General features: G+C 51.4%; 1 protein-coding gene across 1 annotated transcript in view; it reads right to left on the bottom strand.

Annotated features, from left to right (window-relative positions):
• nsmaf (neutral sphingomyelinase (N-SMase) activation associated factor) overlaps window positions 1–16,675 on the bottom strand; it is a 131,166-nt gene that overhangs the window by 65,658 nt on the left and 48,833 nt on the right. The window contains exons 13-18 of the mRNA XM_072467725.1: window positions 9,507–9,683; window positions 9,292–9,371; window positions 8,388–8,478; window positions 693–756; window positions 538–589; window positions 324–444 (exon numbers count right to left, since the gene is read on the bottom strand). Coding sequence (XP_072323826.1) covers window positions 324–444; window positions 538–589; window positions 693–756; window positions 8,388–8,478; window positions 9,292–9,371; window positions 9,507–9,683 — 585 coding nt within the window. The remainder of the gene's footprint in view (window positions 1–323; window positions 445–537; window positions 590–692; window positions 757–8,387; window positions 8,479–9,291; window positions 9,372–9,506; window positions 9,684–16,675) is intronic.

Below are 16,675 nucleotides of genomic sequence, written 5' to 3'. Positions count from 1 at the left end.
TTGCCCTTAATGGCCAAAAAGATTAGGTGGGGTTACTGGGTTACGGGGATAAAGGGGATGGGGTGGCGGCACGGGGCTTAAGTGGGGCACTCTATCCAAGGGCCGGTGCAGACTCGATGGGCTGAATGGCCTCCTTCTGCACTGTAAATTCTATGATTCTATTACATAAAACCTTCTGACCAATCCAGCAACACTCGCTGCTGTATTTAGGGAATAAATCAGGTACATACACATAAATAAAGGCTAAACATAAATAAAGGCTTGAGTGTGCATGGTATCTTCATACATGGAATAGTAGAAACTTAAAAATCTCTATCAAGTACCTGAAGCCCAAGGTGGAAGTTCCACAGAGTCTACCATCTTGCCTCCCTGCCTCTTCCCAAGGTCCAACTTCAAACTGTTCACAATGAAGGTGGAATTGGTGCCATAAAATTCTGGAATCAACTAGAAAGTAAATAATGATTAGCAGAACAGTTGGGAACTCAGGCACTTTATTCCACAGAAAACACTAAAATAAATATGACATTCACCTCCTACCTCTTTGAAATCTGTTGCACCTTCTAAACAATTTCTCCAGGTCTCTGCAAAACTAAACATTTCATAGATATTTAGTGCAAATATACATATCCACACACAAACGCATAAATATTCTTAATGAGGCATCAGATTGTCCCAAAGGTATTAAAACTAACCTGTTGAACATTCTATCTGCATTGTCAAATTTTCCATTTTGTAAACACAACATATACTCAGGGGCTGAAAAAGAAAAATGTTTTTTAGAAATCCCATATATAATCCTCCAATTTAGAAACAGAAAATGCTGCAAATGTACAACAGGTCTGTGTCAGCACCTGTAAAGAATTAGCATCAGTTAATATTTTATGCTGTGTGCTGCCTGCAGTCTCAGTTTATATTTAACATTTCCTGTATTTGCTGGTTTTTAATATTTTATTTATAAATTAGTTAATTTCGACACTCAAGGCTCGAAGCTCAGAGCAGACATTTTAAAGGTTTATCTTTAAATTTATTACTCGCAAGCACCATGTAAAATAATGAAAGAATGAAGGACAGAGAAAGCATCCAATGGAAATAGGTCACTTAAAAATGATAATCTTTACCTTGTTTTTCTCCCTTTCACTTTCTGAACTGTTTGGCTTCAGTGACTTAAATACATGTGGTGCAACTCTATAGTAGTACTATTGGTCAAGTCAAGACTGCAGAAATGAAACACACTTCCAAAGACTGCTTTTTCTACTGTAGTTTCCTGATGAAGCAGCAGTGCTACGTTCATAGCTGCAGTTGACGACTTCCGGTTGCGGCTATGCGGAGCTAAGCCGCGCATTCGGCGACTCCCGCTAAAACGGACTTTTGGGCTCTCCAGAGGAGCCCCAGCGGCAATTTTTCGACGACTTCCAGTGTGGGAAGGTGATAGCAAAGTCCACCCCCCATAGTAAATGGATTGGACCAGGAGCGGAGGGGTCAAAAAAGCATTTTTGGAGCAGCGAAAAGTGCGAGGGAGAAAAAGCAAGATGGCGGCGGGCGGAGATCAAGCGGCATGGGTGCAGGAGCAGCAGGAGTTTCTCAGGCGCTGCTTTGAGGAGCTGAAGAAAGAGGTGCGGCCGCCAATGCTGACGGCGATCGAGGGGTTAATGGAGACCCAGAAGGCCCAAGGGGCAGAGATCCGGGAGGTGCGGGAAAAAGCCTCGGAGAACGAGGATGAGATCTTGGGCCTGGCGGTGAAGATGGAGGCACACGAGGCGCTGCACAAGAGGTGGGCGGAAAGATTAGAGGACCTGGAGAACAGGTTGAGGAAGAAGAATCTTCGGATTCTGGGTCTCCCTGAAGGAGTGGAGGGGGCCGATGCCGGGGCATATGTGAGCACGATGCTCAACTCGCTGATGGGTGCGGGGCCTCTCCGAGTCCCCTGGAGCTAGATGGGCTCACGGGTCCTGGCGAGGAGACCCAAGGCCAACGAGCCGCCAAGGGCGGTAGTGGTGAGGTTTCACCGTTTCGTGGATAGAGAGTGTGTCTTGAGATGGGCCAAGAAAGAGCGGACCAGCAGGTGGGAGAATACGGAGATCCGAATCTATCAGGACTGGAGTGCAGAGGTGGCAAAGAAGAGAGCGGGTTTTAATCGGGCTCCATCGGAAGGGGGTGAGGTTCGGAATGCTGCAGCCAGCGCGATTGTGGGTCACATTTCAGGATCGACACCACTACTTTGAAACGCCTGAGGCGGCTTGGACCTTTATACAAACTGAAAAGTTGGACTCAAACCGAGGGTTTGTGGTTGTGGAGGGGATGTCGCTTGTATACAGGGTTTTAACTATGTGTAGGGAATGTTCCACGGGTTGGGTGATGGATGGGGATGGGGGAAGAGATCTGATGGGGAGACTGTGAGAGAGTGTGGGCACCGGTGCTGGAGGGAGTGGAGGCCCGGGGACGGGGGAATTGGGATAAGGCCGCAACAGGAGCGGCGCCAGAGGGGGCGGGGTCGACTCAGGAAAGAGCTTTTTCCCGCTCTAGGGAAGGACGGAGGGGGGTGGTGGAGGAGCGCACACCGATTGCTGGGGAGGAGGGGGGAGGGGGGATTCCCACACGGGGGGGTCAATGGGACGGCGGGGGAGGTCGGGGTCAGCAGGAGTCAGCTGACTTACAGGAGTATTATGGGGGGAGCAAAAGAGCTAGATACGGATCTAGCGGGGGTAGGGGGAGGGGGGGGAAAGAGGGGAAAATAGGGTTGCTGCTGCATTGGCCGATGGGGAACTGGAAACAGAAGAGGTGGTCGGGGCGGGGGTCCCCCGTCTGGGGGACTGGAGAGTGCGGGAGGCGCGGGCACGGGACTGGCCTAGAAAAGGAGATGGCTAGTCGGCGGCGGGGGGGCCAATCCGGCTGATAATTTGGAATGTGAGGGGCCTGAATGGGCCGGTTAAGAGGGCCCGAGTGTTCGCGCACTTAAAGGGACTGAAGGCAGACATGGTCATGCTTCAGGAGACACATTTGAAGGTGGCAGACCAGGTCAGGTTAAGAAAGGGATGGGTAGGACAGGTATTCCATTCGGGGCTGGATGCAAACAACAGAGGGGTGGCAATACTGGTGGGGAAGCGGGTGTCGTTTGAGGCCAAGAATATTGTAGTGGACAATGGAGGTCGATACATGATGGTGAGCGGTAGGTTGCAGGGGGCGTGGGTGGTATTGGTAAACGTATACGCCCCAAACTGGGATGATGCTGGATTTATGAAGTGCATGTTGGGGCGTATTCCGGATCTGGAGGCAGGAAGCTTGATAATGGGGGGGGGGTTGGACACAGCATTAGATCGCTCCAGATCTAGGACGGGGAAGAGGCCGGCTGCGGCCAAGGTGCTTAGGGGGTTTATGGACCAGATGGGGGGAGTAGATGCGTGGAGATTTGCTAGGCCCCTGGACAGGGAATTTTCTTTTTTTTCTCACGTACACAGAGCCTACTCCCGGATAGATTTTTTTGTTTTGAGTAGGGCGCTGATCCCGAAAGTGGAGGGAACGGAGTACTCGGCCATAGCCATCTCAGACCACGCCCCGCACTGGGTGGAGCTGGAGTTAGGAGAGGAGAGGGACCAACGCCCGCTGTGGCGTCTGGATGTGGGATTACTGGCGGATGAGGTGGTGTGCGGGGGTGCATTGAAAGGTATTTGGAGGCCAACGACAACGGGGAGGTGCAGGTGGGGGTAGTATGGGAGGTGCTGAAGGCGGTGGTCAGGGGAGAGTTAATCTCCATCGGGCTCACAGGGAGAAGAGAGAGGGCAGGGAAAGGGAGAGGTTAGTAGGGGAGATCCTAAGGGTAGACAGGAGATATGCAGAGGCCCCCAAGGAGGGACTACTTAGGGAGCGGCGAAGTCTCCAGATGGAATGCAACCTGTTGATCACAGGGAAGGCAGAGGCACAGTGGAGGAAAGCACAGGGGGCGACGTACGAGTATGGGGACAAGGCGAGCCGGATGCTGGCACATCAGCTCCATAAGATGATGGCAGCGAGGGAGATAGGTGGAGTCAAGGATAGCAGGGGAACTACGGTGCGGGGTGCGGTGAAAGTAAATGAGTCATTTAAGGACTTTTATGAGGAGCTGTACAGATCTCAGCCCCCAGCGGGGAAGAGGGGATGCGACGATTTCTAGATCAACTGAGGTTCCCGAGGGTGGAGGAGCAGGTGGTGGCTGGTTTGGGGGTGCCAATTGGGTTGGAGGAGCTGGTTAAAGGACTGGGGAGCATGCAGGCGGGGAAGGCCCCGGGGCCAGATGGGTTCCCGGTTGAGTTTTACAGGAAGTATGCGGACCTGTTAGCCCCATTGCTAGTGAGGACTTTCAATGAGGCAAGGGAGGGGGGGGACCCTGCCCCGACAATGTCCGGGGCGCTGATCTTTCTGATCCTGAAGCGGGACAAGGACCCACTGCAATGTGGGTCGTATTGACCGATCTCGCTCCTCAACGTGGATGCTAAGTTGCTGACAAAAGTGCTGGCTACGAGGATCGAGGACTGTGTCCCGGGGGTGATTCATGAGGACCAGACGGGAGTTGTAAAGGGCAGGCAGTTAAACACCAATGTGCGGAGGCCCCTAAACGTGATTATGATGCCATCGGTGGAGGGAGAGGCGGAGATAGTGGCAGCTATGGACGCGGAGAAGGCCTTTGACCGGGTGGAGTGGGAATATCTCTGGGAAGTGTTGCGGAGGTTTGGGTTTGGGGAGGGGTTTATTAGTTGGGTTAAGCTCCTATATAGAGCCCCGGTGGCACGTGTGGCTACGAATCGGCGGAGGTCGGAGTATTTTCGGCTGTATCGAGGGACGAGGCAGGGATGCCCCCTGTCCCCCCTGTTGTTTGCATTAGCAATTGAGCCATTGGCCATGGCATTAAGGGAGTCCAGGAAATGGAGGGGAGTGGTCCTAGGGGGAGAGGAGCATCGGGTGTCGCTGTATGCGGACGACCTGTTACTGTATGTGGCAGATCCAGTGGAGGGGATGGTGGAGGTCATGCGGATCCAAAGGGAGTTTGGGGACTTCTCAGGCTATAAGCTCAATGTAGGGAAAAGTGAGCTCTTTGTGGTGCATCCAGGGGACCAGGGAAGAGGGATAGACGACCTACCATTGAGGAGGGCGGAAAGGAGCTTTCGGTACTTGGGGATCCAGGTAGCTAGGAGCTGGGGGGCCCTGCACAAACTTAATTTGACGCGGCTGGTGGAGCAGATGGAGGAGGACTTCAAAAGATGGGATGTGTTGCCACTCTCGCTAGCGGGCAGGGTACAGTTGATTAAAATGATGGTCCTCCCGAGGTTTCTTTTTGTGTTACAATGCCTTCCTATTATGATTACCAAGGCCTTTTTTAAGCGGGTAGGTAGGAGCATCATGGGTTTTGTGTGGGCAAACAAGACCCCGAGGGTAAGGAAGGGGTTTCTGGAGCATAGCAGGGTCAGGGAGGGCTGGCGTTGCCGAATCTGGGTGGCTATTATTGGGCAGCCAACGTGGCGATGATCCTTAAGTGGGTAATAGAGGGAGAGGGGGTGGCATGGAAGAGGTTGGAGATGGTGTCCTGCAAAGGAACGAGCCTGAGGGCGTTGGTGACGGCACCACTGCCGCTCTCGCCGACAAGGTACACCACGGGTCCGGTGGTGGCGGCAACGCTAAAGATCTGGGGGCAGTGGAGATGACATAGGGGTGAGATGGGAGCCTCGGTGTGGTCCCCGATCCGGGAGAACCATCGGTTCGCCCCAGGAAGGTTGGACGGGGGGTTTCGGAGCTGGCATCAGGCAGGGATCAGAAGGATGGGGGACCTGTTTATAGACGGGACGTTTGCGAGCCTAGGGGCGCTGGAGGAGAAGTTCGGGTTACCCCCGGGAAATGCGTTCAGGTATATGCAAGTGAGGGCGTTTGTGAGGCGGCAGGTGAGGGGATTCCCATTGCTCCCGGCACAGGGGATTCAGGACAGGGTGATATCGGGTGTATGGGTCAGAGAAGGCAAGGTTTCGGCGATATATCAGGAGGTGAAAGAAGAGGGGGAGGCTTCGGTGGAGGAGCTGAAGGGCAAGTGGGAGGAGGTGTTGGGGGAGGAGATTGAAGAGGGTCTGTGGGCTGATGCCCTGAGTAGGGTTAATTCCTCTTCCTCATGTGCCAGGCTCAGCCTGATACAGTTTAAGGTTATTCACAGAGCGCATATGACAGGGGCTGAGTAGGTTCTTTGGGATGGAGGACAGATGCGGGAGGTGCTCGGGAAGCCCGGCGAATCATGCCCACATGTTCTGGTCGTTCCCGGCACTGGATGGGTTCTGGAGGGGTTTCGTGAAGACTATGTCCAAGGTGGTGAGTCCAGGTCAAGCCAAGTTGGGGGCTGGCATTATTTGGGGTGGCGGACGAGCCGGGAGTGCAGGAGGCGAAAGAGGCCGGTATTCTGGCCTTTGCGTCCCTGGTAGCCCGGCGGAGGATCTTGCTCAAGTGGAAGGACGTGAAGCCCCCCAGTGTGGAAGCCTGGATAAATGACATGGCAGGGTTCATTAAGCTGGAGAGGATAAAGTTTGCCTTGAGAGGGTCTGCGCAGGGGTTCTTCAGGCGGTGGCAACCGTTCCTAGACTATCTCGCGGAGCGTTAGAATGAGGTCGGTCAGCAGCAGCAGCAGCAGCAACCCAGGGAGGGAGGGTGGAGGGAGGGGGGAATGTCTCTTCCGGGGGGGGGGTATTTGGGCGGGTGGGGGTGTGGAATTTCCTAGGGGTACTTGTAAAAAAGCATATGGGAGGGTTAATATGTGCGGGAGAAACCCATTGTATAAGTTCTGTATTATGTTTGATTGATATGTTTATGCTCTGTTCTGTTCTTTTCTCTTTCTCTTTTCTGTTACGGGGGGGGGTTTAATTGGTTGAAAATTTTTGTTGGAAGAACTTTGAATAAATATATATTTTTTTTAAATAGCTGCAGTTGACTTTGGTGAAGGGATAGGATAGTGAACAGTAAATAAAAATGTGATCAATTTGGATGCTTACTCGATACCAATTCTCTTCTACGTAGCATTAAATAGATTACATATTTACAAACTGAAATTTCAGTAGAAGTTTTAGACCATCATCAAGAAACTGTCTTTGAGCCATCCTTTGGAAAGTTGGGCCAATGTACAATCAAAGCTGTGCACACAGGACACTGAGGGAGTGCTGATGGACAGACCTACATGAGAATTGCACTGAAAGTTTCCATTTGTGACCAGCAACTCCCGTAATCCCTGGGTCCCTCTGTGAATGTCTCAGACTCTGAGTTAGAGTCACAGACTTTGGATAGTTCCATATTACTTACCTAGATAGTTACCCAGGAAATGTTAACAGGGTAATACCTAGTCCAACACTTGAGTAACTACACAACTAAACCACCCCCCCCCCCCCCCCCCCCCCCACCAAAATCAATTCCAATCAATCCCCCAAACTGGTTACCTCCCTGACCTGCACCTGGAGCTCACCTGACTACCCACTTCATGCACCGACTACCCCTCCCCCCCCAATCTGACTATCCCTCCCCTCCTGAATACCTTACTGACCACCCAAATACCTCCCGTGACCTATCTACACCTCATAACCACCTGACTATCCATACCTCCTACCACAATCACTCCCTTGACCCGACTATCCTTTCAACCATCCTCCCAACTCAACAGGTCCCATTGATCGGACTATCCCTGATCACGTGACTCTATTCACATCACTCTCTTACCTATCCATTCACTAACATTCAAATTGGATCTTTAAACATACCATGAAGCAACTAATACAATAGAAGATGGGAGTACCCTGTCTTTCCCAGACTCATCCGACGGAGTTCCCAGGGTGATGCTGCATTGTGCTTTTCTGTGACAGCTGGACTCAAAAGAACCCAGTAGAAATGAGCAGTATCATAGAAAATGCAGCACCCATCTGACGCTGCTGCTTGGAAGCCCTTATAAAGAACTGGAAATCTGATGGACACTCAAATTAAAAAAAAAAAAAATCACAGATAATGTAAAGCACTAATATCTAATATCAGCATCAGATTTCATGGTATTACGGCAGCACAATGGCATTGTGGTTAACACTGCTACCTACAGTGCTGAAGACCTGGGTTTGATCCCGGCCCCGGATCACTGTCTGTGTGGAGACATTCTCCCCATGTCTGCGCGGGTTTCACCCCCACAACCCAGATGCAGGTTAGGTGGATTGGCCACACTAAATTGCCCCTTAATTGGAAAAAAATAATTGGGTACTCTAAATTTAAAAAAAAGATTTCATGGGATTACAGTGTGCTAATTGCAAAGGAAGTTACGCTTATTTGCTTTTATATACACGTTAATTGTACCCATAAAAGTCAGAGATAATTTTCAACCAAACAGTAATTTTTAGAAAAGGTAACCTTACCAACTCTCACAAGGTAGAAGAGGACATAGCCTGGGGAAGAATAATGACTTCCATACATGAACTTTGGATCGGGCATTTCTCGATAGCGAGCCTAAAACAAATGAACATTGTGAATCTATTTGTTGTGTTTATCCTTACTTGCTCAATTTGATTTAGATGTAACTAACAGGAGCACAAGCTATTAACTCTCATTCATTTATGTTAGTCTCTTGAAACTAATATTTAGTTACATTCTGAAGTAATTGCAAAAGGTTTGTTTCCACTGAAAATTTCTGTCTACAACAAAATAATATTACCGCTACTGTCTTTGCTGCCAGGAATATTAAAACATAGGGATGAGCGGAAAATAGCACTGTCAATCATAAATGAGAGAAAAATAGGAATGGCATTCAAGCAGTCAACATTATTTGTGCTCATGCCACTGCTAAATTTGGTGAAAAATTCACCATTGCAGAGGCAACATTTAAAATCCAGTCAGCCAAACAAAGGTGAATGAGACTTCCAGTCAGTAGTAACTAGGATTGGCATGAACTGTTTATTTGTGGTGACATGGTAATCAAAAGTCTCATCTTTGGGCTCAACGTATGTAGATCTAATGCACACAGCAGGTGATAGCTATGTTTAACAACCGTAATTTTAAGTAGACTGCTCTAAGTAAATGAAGATGAAAAATGCCAGGAGGGCTATAGTTTCTACTAAATTGCTTTGAAAGCTAATAACACAGAGTCGAAACAGCCTGCTCCACACCAGATTTGGCCAAAGGAGTTAAGGTATTAAAAATTTACAAAACTATAGAACTATCAATCATTAACCAATGATTATCAAAATATTTTCAACCAAAAAGCTATCAAGGTATACTCAGAATTCACCAAATATCATTTATCCGTTTGGAAAGAAGCCATACCAACAATCGATCAAGCCGCTCTTTATTTAAGGCGCCAATTGGCTTCCTGAGGTCTCGAAATATTTCAGGATTTGACAGGTCTGTTTCAAAACAAAAGTTAGAGAGGTGTTATTATTTCTGCATGGGAATGTACATAACACCATTTAAAAGAACATGCCCATTTTAAGATACAAATGGATTATTTGGTTTCTGAAAATAGTAATTGATAGTGTTACCTAGTTCTGAGGAAATATAATCAGCTATGATCCAGGGAAAGACAGGGTACTGGGATAGGTCATTACAACTGCGGTCAGCCAGATTGTTGAGGTGCAGGAGATACTGATAATTTGAGAGATGCCCTCTTTGCCATTGGAGCATATAGCTTTCAGCTGTGTGCTCTGTAATGTGATTTTCTGTAGAAAGAAATGTTGAGGGAAACAAAAGCTTCACAATTACAGTTTAATGCAACTAAATATTAGTTTGTTTCTATATAGGAACAAGTAATTCTGTTCTGATTTTATTGTTTTAAGTTATATGCAGTTTGCAAAATGAAATTAAACATCCTATAATCTTGTTTTAAATGAAGATGGGCATGCAATCTCAATTTTCTTCTGGTACATTGTTTCAATAATGGGGTGCTCTTGTAGCACAGTGTCCCTCGCTCTGGGGCAGAAGCTCCGGTTTCAAGTCCAATTCAGGACTTGATGCCCACGATAGGTACATTCATAATGAGGCAGTACAGGTTGATTACCAGCCTCTGCATCCTTCCAATACACTTGATGGCAGTAAGAGTGAGAGAATTTCCTGGTCAGACACACTGCAGGAGGCAAGCACACTCATGGACCAATCCAATGGAAGCCCATGGTTGCCAATGCCCTCTCAGGGAATGGTAACTCGGTGAGGAGAAGATTTAATTAAGTGATCTTAGCTACTTCCTATCCCTGTTGTGAGAGGAGATATTAGGAAATTGGGTCCAGAAATGGGATCAAAAATGTAGTAAGCAATTTAGGGGTTAACAGACTAAGGGGAAAAACTGCTAGCAAGGAGTCAGAGGAATAGGCCCACACTTGGCCTGAGTTACATTGTCTCATTCAGACTTAAACTCATTACTGAGAATACACAGGATGCCCGTTTAGCCAGGATGGCCCACTCAAGATCCATTGTCCTTTGGGACAATCTTGTTTGACCAGCCATTAGCCCATTACAGTATCTGATGGCCACTTTGGTCTATAAATGGGAGGTTAGTTTTATATCAATAGCGTGGCTCTGTTATTTTGCATAAACAGGAGTGGGAAATCAAACAGCCAAGATAACGATGATGGGTTCAAGTCTGGACACCCCGGGTTCAAGTCTAGACACCCCCAGGAGAACCTTTGTTTGAGGGGCTGGGTGGAGCTCAGGGAGAGATGAAGAATCCTGTTTGAACAGGTGGAGAGAAGGATTTGAAAAGCCACAGAGGAAAGTCATGGAAAGCTATTCCAGAGACAGGCTTTCGTAAAGGGTTCTGAAGTAACTTCATTAACAGAAGAAAAATTGCTTCATAAATGCAAGTATCTTCGCCTGTCGAAGTGGAACGAGAGCTGCATGTTCCTTTGAAGTGTTGTTTAATGGGAACATGTATCTGTTATTGTTAGGCTTGAAGTTTATAAATTTAAATATTGTTTTTCCTTTATTTTAATAAAGTTTGTTTATAAAATAATCAAGCCCTATTTCTTATGCTATCACTCCTGGAATGATCTTTCCTCACTGCATTAAAACTTAAAAACATTATGGTTCTGGTTCAGTACCTTAGCCACTGCTGAGAGCTGACCAAGCGTCCATAAGATCCCACACACACATCTTTTGTCAGAAGGGAAACAGGATAGGTGCCTTGGTCCTTTGCCTACCCCAACAAATGAGGCTAGGTTTTATTGGTGGCACTTAATGCTGGGGCCAGGCTGGCAGACCAAACAGGTGGTTGGGTGGGGGGTGCTACTGGGTGGGCAGGGGCACAAAAGGGCTAAAAGGTGGGGGTGGTAAAACATTGGGGTGCCTCCAACAGGCTCAGGGAATCCATAAAGAATGTACTCCAACTTTGGCTAGTCTCCAGCCCAAGCAGGCAAAGCTGCCATGCTGCACACTTGGACTGGGCTTCTCCCACTGCAAGTTTCATTCCAGCAGCAGGAGGTCCTAAGTGGTCAATAATTGGCTATTTAAGGGTCTTTGGCCCATGGGCAGTAAAGCCTCCTGTTATGAGCGAGGCGTTTTCAGAACCCCAAAATGTATCATGGAGTTCAACCAATCTCCCCCTTTAATGTATTTGTTGCTTTTCCTAGCACACGGCTTGTTCCCTAGGAGTGCGATTACAATTATGGACACGTGGGTTTAAAAAAAAAATTTATTGAGGTTTTCACAAAATATCAGCAAAATGAAAAAGGAACGCAATAGAATTAAATACAAAACAAAATAAAACCCCGTACCCCCCTCCCCCCTGTACATAAATAATAAATTAACACATAGCAAACATAGCATATACACCCCCTCAGATCCCCCAGTGTAGACAGACAAAAATAAAATAGAACCGCCCCCCCCCCCTGGTTGCTGCTGCGACTGACCATTGTCTATCGTTCTACCAGGAAGTCTAAAAACGATTGACACCGCCTGAAAAACCCTTGCACTGATTCCCTTAAGGCAAATTTCACCCTCTCCAATTTAATAAACCCCGCCATATCGTTGATCCAGGATCCCACGCTTGGGGGGCCTCGCATCCTTCCACTGAAGAAGAATCCTTCGCCAGGCTACCAGGGACGCAAAGGCCAGAATACCGGCCTCTTTCGCCTCCTGCACTCCAGGCTCCTCTGCAACCCCAAACATTGCGAGCCCCCAGCCCGGTGTGACCCTGGATCCTACCACCCTCGACACCGTCCTTGCTACGCCCTTCCAAAACTCCTCCAGCGCTGGGCATTCCAAGAACATAGGGATGTGGTTTGCTGGGCTCCCTGAGCACCTAACACACCTGTCCTCACCCCCAAAAAACCGGCTCATCCTTGTCCCGGTCATGTGTGCCCTGTTCAGCACTTTAAACTGTATGAGGCTCAGCCTCGCGCACAAAGAGGAAGAGTTCACCCTCCCAAGGGCATCTGCCCACGTCCCTCCCTCGATCTCCTCCCCCAACTCCTTCTCCCACTTACCTTTCAACTCCACCACCGAGGCCTCCTCCTCCTCCTGCATCACCTGCTAAGTTGCCGAGATCTTCCCCTCTCCAACCGCTCCCTCCCCACCCCCGAGAGCACCCTGTCCTGTACCGTGCGTGGCCGCAGCAGCGGGAATTCCACCACTTGCCACCTGGCAAACGCCCTTACCTGTAGATACCTAAAGGTGTTCCCCGGGGGGAGCCCGTACTTCTCCTCCAGCTCACCCAGGCTCGCGAACTTCCCATTCACAAACAAGTCCCCCCCACCTTCTTATACCTGCCCTGTGCCACCCTGAAAACCCTCCATCTATTCTCTCTGGGACAAACCGGTGGTTCCCCCGTATTGGGGTCCACACGGAGGCCCCCACTTCCCCCCCTGTGCCGCCTCCACTGCCCCCAGATTTTGAGGGTAGCCGCCACCACCTGGCTCGTGGTATACCCCATTGGAAGGAGTGGCAGCGGCGCAGTTGCCAGCGCCTCCAGACTCGTACCCTCACAAGACTCCATCTCCAGCCTCTTCCATGCAGCCCCCTCCCCCTCCATCATCCACTTGCGCACCATCGCCACATTGGCGGCCCAGTAGTACCCGCAGAGGTTGGGCCGTGCCAGCCCCCCCCACCCAACTCCGCTCCAGGAACTTCCTTCTCACCCTCGGAGTCCCACCTCTTAAACTCCTCCTCCATTTGCTCCACTAGCCTCGTGAAATTAAGTCTATGCAGGGCCCCCCAGCTCCTGGCCACCTGGACCCCCAAATACCTGAAGCTCCTCTCTGCCCTTTTTAGTGGGAGCTCGCCAATCCTCCTCTCCTGGTCCCCTGGGTGAACCACAAACAACTCGCTCCTCCCCATGTCGAGCTTGTACCCTGAGAAATCCCCGAACGCCCGGAGGATCCTCATTACCTCTGGCATTCCCCCCCACCGGGTCCGCCACATATAGCAGAAAGTTGTCCGCATAGAGCGACACGCTATGCTCCTCCCCACCCCGCACCAACCCCCTCCAGTTCCTCGACTCCCTCAGTGCCATAGCCAGGGGTTCAATCGCCAGTGCGAAGAGCAGGGGGAACAGGGGACACCCCTGCCTCGTCCCTCGATGCAACCAAAAGTACTCAGACCTCCTCTTGTTCGTGGTCACACTCGCCATCGGGACCTCGTACAACAGCCTAACCCACCTGACGAACCCCTCCCCAAACCCAAACCTCTTCAGCACCTCGCATAAGTACCCCCACTCTACCCTATCGAAGGCCTTCTCAGCGTCCATCGCCATCACTATCTCCGCCTCCTCCTCCCTCGCCGACATCGTAATAACATTCAGGAGCCTCCGCACATTCGGGTTCAACTGCCTCCCCTTCACGAACCCTGTCTGGTCTTCGTGGATCACCTGCGGCACCCAGTCCTCAATTCTCGTGGCTAAGACCTTCGCCAGCACCTTGGCATCTACATTTAACAACGAAATCGGCCTGTAAGACCCACATTGCAGGGGATCCTTGTCCTGCTTCAGGATCAAGGAGATCAGTGCCCGGGACATGGTCGGGGGCTCCCTTACCTCATTGAACGTCCTAACCAGCAATGGGCCCAACAGGTCCATATATATTTTGTAGAATTCAACCGGAAAACCGTCCGGCCCCGGTGCCTTCCCCGCCTGCATGCTCCCTATCCCATTGGCCAGCTCCTCCAGCCCAATCGGGGCCCCTAATCCCGCCACCAGTCCCTTCTCCATCTTCGGGAACCTCAATTGGTCCAGAAAGCTGCCCATCCCTCCCTCCACCAGTGGGGGCTCGGACCAATACAGTTCCTCATAAAAGTCACTGAAGACCCCATTGATGTCAACCCCACTCCGCGCCACACTCCCTCCCCTATCCTTAACTCCCCCGATCTCCCTAGCTGTGTCCCGCTTCCAAAACTGATGCGCCAGCATCCGGCTTGCCTTTTCCCCATATTCATAAACCGCCCCCTGGGCCTGCCTCCACTGCGCCTCCGCCTTCCTGGTGGTCAACAGGTCGAATTCGGCCTGGAGGCTACGCCTCTCCCTCAGCAGTCCCTCCTCCGGCACCTCCGCGTACCTCCTGTCTACCCTCAGCATCTCCCCCACCAGCCTCTTCCTCTCCTCTCCTTGTGGGTCCTAATGGAGATCAGCTCTCCCCTAACCCATCCTCCCCGTGTGTGCGTGGGTTTCCTCCGGGTGCTCCGGTTTCCTCCCACAGTCCAAAGATGTGCGGGTTAGGTGGATTGGCCATGATAAATTGCCCTTAGTGTCCAAAATTGCCCTTAGTGTTGGGTGGGGATAGGGTGGGGGTGATGACCTTGGGTAGGGTGCTCTTTCCAAGAGCCGGTGCAGACTTGATGGGCCGAAATGGCCTCCTTCTGCACTGTAAATTCTATGATAACCACCGCCTTCAGCACCTCCCAGACCATTCCCACTCGGACCTCCCCGTTATCGTTGGCCTCCAGGTATCTCTCTATGCTTCCTCGGACCCGCTCACTCACCTCCTCGTCCGCCAACACCCCCACCTCCAAGCGCCACAACGGGCGCTGGTCCCTCACCTCCCCCAGCTCTTGTCTACCCAATGCGGGGCGTGATCCGAAATGGCTATCGCCGAGTACTCGGTATCCTCTACTCTCGCAATCAGCGCCCTGCTCATAATAAAAAAGTTGATCCGGGAATAGGCCTTATGAACGTGCGAGAAGAATGAAAATTCCCTCGCCCCTGGCCTTGCAAATCTCCAAGGGTCCACCACTCCCACCTGGTCCATAAACCCCCCTCAGCACTTTAGCCGCCGCTGGCTTCCTACCCGTCCTAGACCTGGAGCGATCCAGTGCCGGATCCAACACCGTGTTAAAGTCCCCTCCCCATTATCAGGCCCCCCCACTTCCAAGTCCGGGATCCAACCCAACATGCGCCGCATAAAACCCGCATCGTCCCAGTTCGGGGCGTACACTTTGACCAGCACCACCCTCTCCCCTTGCAGCTTACCACTTACCATTACATACCTGCCGCCATTGTCTGTCACAATGCTCGACGTCTTGAACGACACCCACTTTCCCACCAAGATCGCCCCCCCCCACCCCCGGATTTTTGGCACCCAGCCCCGAATGTAACACCTGACCTACCCACCCCTTCCTCAATCTTACCTGGTCTGCCACCTTCAGGTGTGTCTCCTGGAGCGTAACCACATCCGCCTTCAGCCCCTTCAGGTGCGCGAACACCCTGGCCCGCTTGACTGGCCCGTTCAGTCCCCTTACGTTCCAGGTTATCAGCTGGATCGGGGGCTACCCGTCCCCTCCCCCGCCGACTAGCCATAACCCCTCCTCGGCCAGCCACGCGCCCTCACCCCACGCCCGACCGTACCCCGCGGCGGCAGACCCCCGTCCCAACCCCTGCTGACCCCGGCCACTCCCGCCTCTCCTTCGACTCCTCCCATTGTGGGAAATCCCCTCCTCCTCCATTACCCATCAGTAGGCTCTCCGCCTCCCACGTCGATCCCAAGCGTGGGAAACAACCCCGCCCCCTCCAGCCTTCAGCGCAGGAAAAAGCCTGCGTTTTCCACCTGACTGGCCCCGCCACCTCTGACGCAGCTCCTTTTACAGGCCCAGTCCCCTCACCTCCAACTCGGACCTCCCCCTCCCCCGCAGGGCCCCATCCCCCCCCTACCGGCCATCTACCCCTACTCCATTTACTTGCCCCCCTCTAAGAGCCCACCCGACAGACCTAACCAAAACAGTGCCCAACCCACACTAACCACCCACACCGAATCAAAAAGAAACAAGAGCAAAGAACCCCCCCTCAAAATATAACACACCAACAGCAATACCCGACCACCCATCCCGACCCTCAGTTTGTGTCCAGCTTCTCGGCCTCCTCCGGGGACTCAAAATAAAGGTGCCGGTCCTTGTAGGTGACCCACAGTCGTGCCGGCTGCAGCATGCCAAACTTCACCCCCTTCCTGTGCAGCACCGCCTTCGCCCGGTTGTACCCGGCCCTCGTCTTCGCCACCTCCCCGCTCCAGTCCTGATATATTCGAACCTCCGCGTTCTCCCACCTGCTGCTCCTCTCTTTCTTGCTCCACCTCAGCACGCACTCCCGATCAGCGAACCGATGAAACCGCACCAGCACCGCCCGCGGCGGCTCGTTAGCCTGGGCCTCCTCGCCAGCACTCTATAGGCCCCTTCCAGCTCCAGGGGCCCCTGGAAGGACCCCGCTCCCATCAGCGAGTTTAACATGGTGACCACATAGGCC

Source organism: Scyliorhinus torazame, chromosome 11 (genome assembly GCF_047496885.1).
Source record: "Scyliorhinus torazame isolate Kashiwa2021f chromosome 11, sScyTor2.1, whole genome shotgun sequence".
Lineage (NCBI taxonomy): Eukaryota > Metazoa > Chordata > Chondrichthyes > Carcharhiniformes > Scyliorhinidae > Scyliorhinus > Scyliorhinus torazame.
The sequence above is the reverse complement of the archived record's forward strand: the minus strand, read 5'-3'. Positions and strand labels throughout refer to the sequence as shown.